Here is a 4,371-nt window from a genome sequence, read left to right on the forward strand (position 1 = left end):
ACATAAGAAAAAATGGAAAACAAGTACATGTCAAAACAACACATACTCTAACCAACATCATAATGAGTAATGCCACTTGTTTGTATGATGTACTAGTTTTGTATGAAACTCTGCCGGTGATTAAGACTGCACATAATATTGTTTAGGGTTAAATATTAAATTCTGCTGCTTGTCTTGTTATTTCTAGGTTTGGTTTCAGAACCGTAGAGCCAAGATGCGGAGACAGATGAAACTGCAGGGGAAGGTCATGGAGAAGTCTCCAAGCAAGGATCCAAAGGGGCCTGCTGACAAGCCCATTACCAAGACTCTGGACCTGGGCAGCTCTGACAGCGACCATTGGGAAGGTAAGCCAGAGAAGCCCAGCTACCCTTGGCCTGGAACTCAACCTAAAGGAAAGCCAGCCCTGCTCGCTGCCCCCTTCAGGGCAGTGGTCCAGGAACAGAGGGAACGGGAGAAAGGGCTGAGCACGGAGGAGTTTCGTTCTTGCAGTATCGCAAATCTGCGGGCGAAAGCAAGGGAGCACACAGCAGGAATCCAGAACTCTGCTACCTAAACATTACCAGAGCCTGAAACAGAGACTTCCTCAGCAGGAATGGAGAAATCCATAATACAGACACACAGGCCTCGCAACTGGCACTTTTATGACATGAAAACACTTCAAATGGATGTGATGATAAGTGCTAGCTATGTGAATGGGTTGATTTCTGGGGTGGGCACAGTTATTATCATCAGACGTATTAGTTTGGACAGTATTTTAAATGGGGGGGGGGGCCCTAACACTATTCACTTTGTGAATGTTATGTTTTTAACCTTGTTTTATATGGAGTTGTTCTTGTTTGCTTAGACTTTTGCATTCATTTTTGTACATTCCCTCTACCTTTTTATATGTTATGTATTGCTTTCTTGATACATATAAAATATAAACATGTGTACAGTACATATATTGTCCTGTCCTGCATGCAGGTTGCCTACCTGGCTGTTAAAAGTGCATATGTATGTAGTTAAAATTGCTTCTCCGATTGTAAATATACAGTACACACTCGCTATAACGGCCTTCATTATAACAAACCTTTGGCTATAACAAACCTGGCCCCTGGACCCCAAATTAATAAAACCAAAAAAAAGATAATATAATCGAACACTGTCAACATCCCGGTCTGTAGGCTACTCACGGGACGCACTACGCACTTTGTCATCTTTAGTCTGATGCACTTCTTGGACTGAACAGGGCACTTTTCTTATCACCTTTTTCAATATACATAACATAATAAAATACAGTTGAACACCAAATTCTACTGAGAATCAGGGGTGTGACAAGGATGGCGGTAGGGATGACGTCAGACCAGGGAGTAAGTGCACAACACAAGGCAACTGCGGGGTGAATATGAGATGTTATGGCGCTCAGCTTTTTATTAAACAAAATAAACACTTTTAAATAAACAAAACGGCACAAGGGCCAAAATAAAGCAGCTCATCTCCAGATTAACAACAATCAATCAATCCGGAGATGGCCACATTCCACACTGGTTTAGTTTGCGTGATAGTCAGCTAATTGAATAATTACTTAGCCGACAGTAACGCATTCTTAGGAGAGGTACAACCAACAACCCTACTACAAATGGTCGGACGGCATTACTCTCGGGCTGTATTTAAATAATAAATCATAACACTGGCTTTTCTGCCATCATATATTTACACAAAACACATTTTTACACACACACACACACACACACACACACACACACACACACACACACACACACACACACACACACACACACACACACACACACACACACACACACACACACACACACCACAAGGGGTCATTTTGAATATTCATTAGGCTTTATAATGCTGAGAAGTGTTTTAGAGTCCCACACATTTAATGCTGTGCAAATACTTTATGAATATACTGTAATTTCAGGTCCTTATGGCATTTATAATAACAACACCAATGAAAATTGTTAAATCTGTGAGAGCAATTCACTTAATTGTTATATGATTATGCCCCCCTTTGACTGGGGTGAAATCGACTCCTGACCATGGCTGCAAAACAAATGAGATATGTAACTTATAAGCAGCAGCTTGTTAGCTTCTGATTTCAGTTGAAGGGCCTGTATGAGTCTCATATATGAAGACGTAATGCTTGTGCTCCCATGCTCCATTAGTAAAATTCAGTGCAGAAATTAAAAACAACCAGAAGGTTAACTGAGGAACTGTATTATATCATTATTTTCCTATCAAACAAATGGAGAGATTGCGACCCACAATTTAATAACCAGGGAAGCTGGGAGAAAGCACATTGTGGTCTAAAAACAATATGTTGGTCAATGGAAAGGGTTCCCTTTTGAAACTGGCAGTAAAACATTAGATTAGGCAGTTTTTTTAATTATTTTTTATTAAAGTGTATTGATTTCCAAGCATTAACCCTTTATTGTGCAATTGGCATATGTGTCCCACAAATAAAATTAGGCTAACTTTCTTATTTTTGCAACGAGGTGCATGAAACAGGGTTTAAAATTTGCAGACACTTTGAATCTAGTTATCCAAATTGTCAGTTTCCTTGTGATACTTGAGTCACTCTCAAATGTATTTTAAGAAGAAACCATTTGAACTGCTTCATTCCTTGTGTACCCTAAAGGGTTAATGTTTTAATCCACGTGTAATGAGAAAATCTAAAACAAAAAGACAAGAAATATGTTTTTATTAAATTACTCTGTGATGTATCTAAATGTTTTGCATTTGTATTAGTAATTTTTTTTATTATTATTATTCTAAAGTATGCATCTTTTTGTGTGTGTGCAGCAGTTCAATTTGGATTGTTCTGGACAGAGATGCAAATTATTTTAATGAGAAAGTCTTCTCAAGTCTGGTGTCTCGACATGTTATCCATTTTCTAAGGATGCAGAATCTGAATGACGGGGTCATTTGTATATTAAAAAACAGTCTCACACATAACTTAATTAACTTGCATAAGGCTGGCCCCACCTTAAATTAATGATACATAAAAACAGAGATGCAAAGGTGGAAACTCTACTTATATACTGTAATAATGCTTCTTTATGTTTCGTAACCATATCCAATTGTATTAATTTTATTTCTGATTAACGTCCAACAGGTGGCGCCCTAAACTTAGCACTTTTCTAACAGTGCCTTTTCATAGACACAGAAAAGACGTTCTAAAAGGTAGTGTACAGAATAGTTACCAATGACTTTTTAAAATGTAGGTTAATTCTATATGTCAAGGGTGTATGTCAAGGATATTTTGAACAGACAACAGTGAAAAACAGATATTCTTCAAAGTTACTTTTATAAAAGTTTACCACAGTATTTTTGCAGTTTTACCATGATTTCCCTTTGCTTATGCCATGCATTTAACATAGTTTACACTAGTTTGCCATGTGTTTTAATATGCTTTTACCATACCTCGCTATTCTTACCATGTTTTCGCTGTGCTTTATTATATGTCTTTACTATGAGAAACTATTGTAGCATTTGCGTGTAAATGAGGGAGGCTCAAACTGGATTTGCTGGTTCTTGAATTCACAGTTTATTAAGCCAGGATTCTACACTGGGCTGGCAAAAGTGCGCTGCTTTACCAGCCAGTGGGACAACTACAGCTGAGCAGTGTACTCGGAGCCCCCCAATTGGTGACTAGTCTCCCGTCTCTAACGTCCCTAAACACCTGCTAGGAACACAGCAGAACCAGGGTTGTTACACTATTATAAGGGTATGAACAGTATAAGTCTGAGAGGATATGTGTTTCCCTCTTGTCAGCAGAGCAGGGTCATGTGCGTAATGTATTTGTCATATGTGTTTTAACTTTTTAACAGAAGTTAACAAAAATACATTACATTTGGAATGCTTTTTATATTACTTCCAACTTTTTTTTTGCTTTGAATTGAACCTTGGACTAGGGATGGTTGTTTGATAATTAAAACATTTATGAATAGGGTTGAATGCTTCTGGTGCTTCTAGGTCACCAATGTGCCTTTTTTGCTTTTAAAAAATGTTAATTTATGTAAATAATAATAATATTAATAATAATAATTGAAGACAAGTCAGCAAAGAAAATACAAAGAAAACTAATGTCCAACTGTGACTACTGCTACAGAACCTTCAAATATGTGTACATAATCCAGGCGTAATTTAATTTCAAAACAATGGCCCAGTATACTACAGCATTGCAAACTGTGACTGCAAGACTATATGAATTGTAATGTATATATATATATAATATATATATATATATATATATATATATATATATATATATATATATATATATATATATATATATATATATTCAATGATCGTGATTTTACTGTATGATTCCATCTATTGTGTCTCATTGAAGCTGCCATTTTA

At 36.9% G+C, this 4,371-nt stretch overlaps 1 protein-coding gene across 2 annotated transcripts in view; it reads left to right on the forward strand.

The window, feature by feature from the left end:
* The window catches only part of si:dkey-43p13.5 (retinal homeobox protein Rx1), a 3,821-nt gene extending 2,781 nt beyond the window's left edge, over nucleotides 1-1,040 (forward strand). For both annotated transcript variants that reach the window (XM_041229663.1, XM_041229662.1), the window contains exon 4: nucleotides 188-1,040. In XM_041229663.1, the coding sequence (XP_041085597.1) occupies nucleotides 188-553 (366 nt within the window). In that variant the 3' untranslated portion in view covers nucleotides 554-1,040. The remainder of the gene's footprint in view (nucleotides 1-187) is intronic.
* The last annotated feature ends 3,331 nt before the right edge of the window (nucleotides 1,041-4,371 follow it).

This window comes from Polyodon spathula, chromosome 26 (genome assembly GCF_017654505.1).
Source record: "Polyodon spathula isolate WHYD16114869_AA chromosome 26, ASM1765450v1, whole genome shotgun sequence".
Taxonomy (NCBI): domain Eukaryota; kingdom Metazoa; phylum Chordata; class Actinopteri; order Acipenseriformes; family Polyodontidae; genus Polyodon; species Polyodon spathula.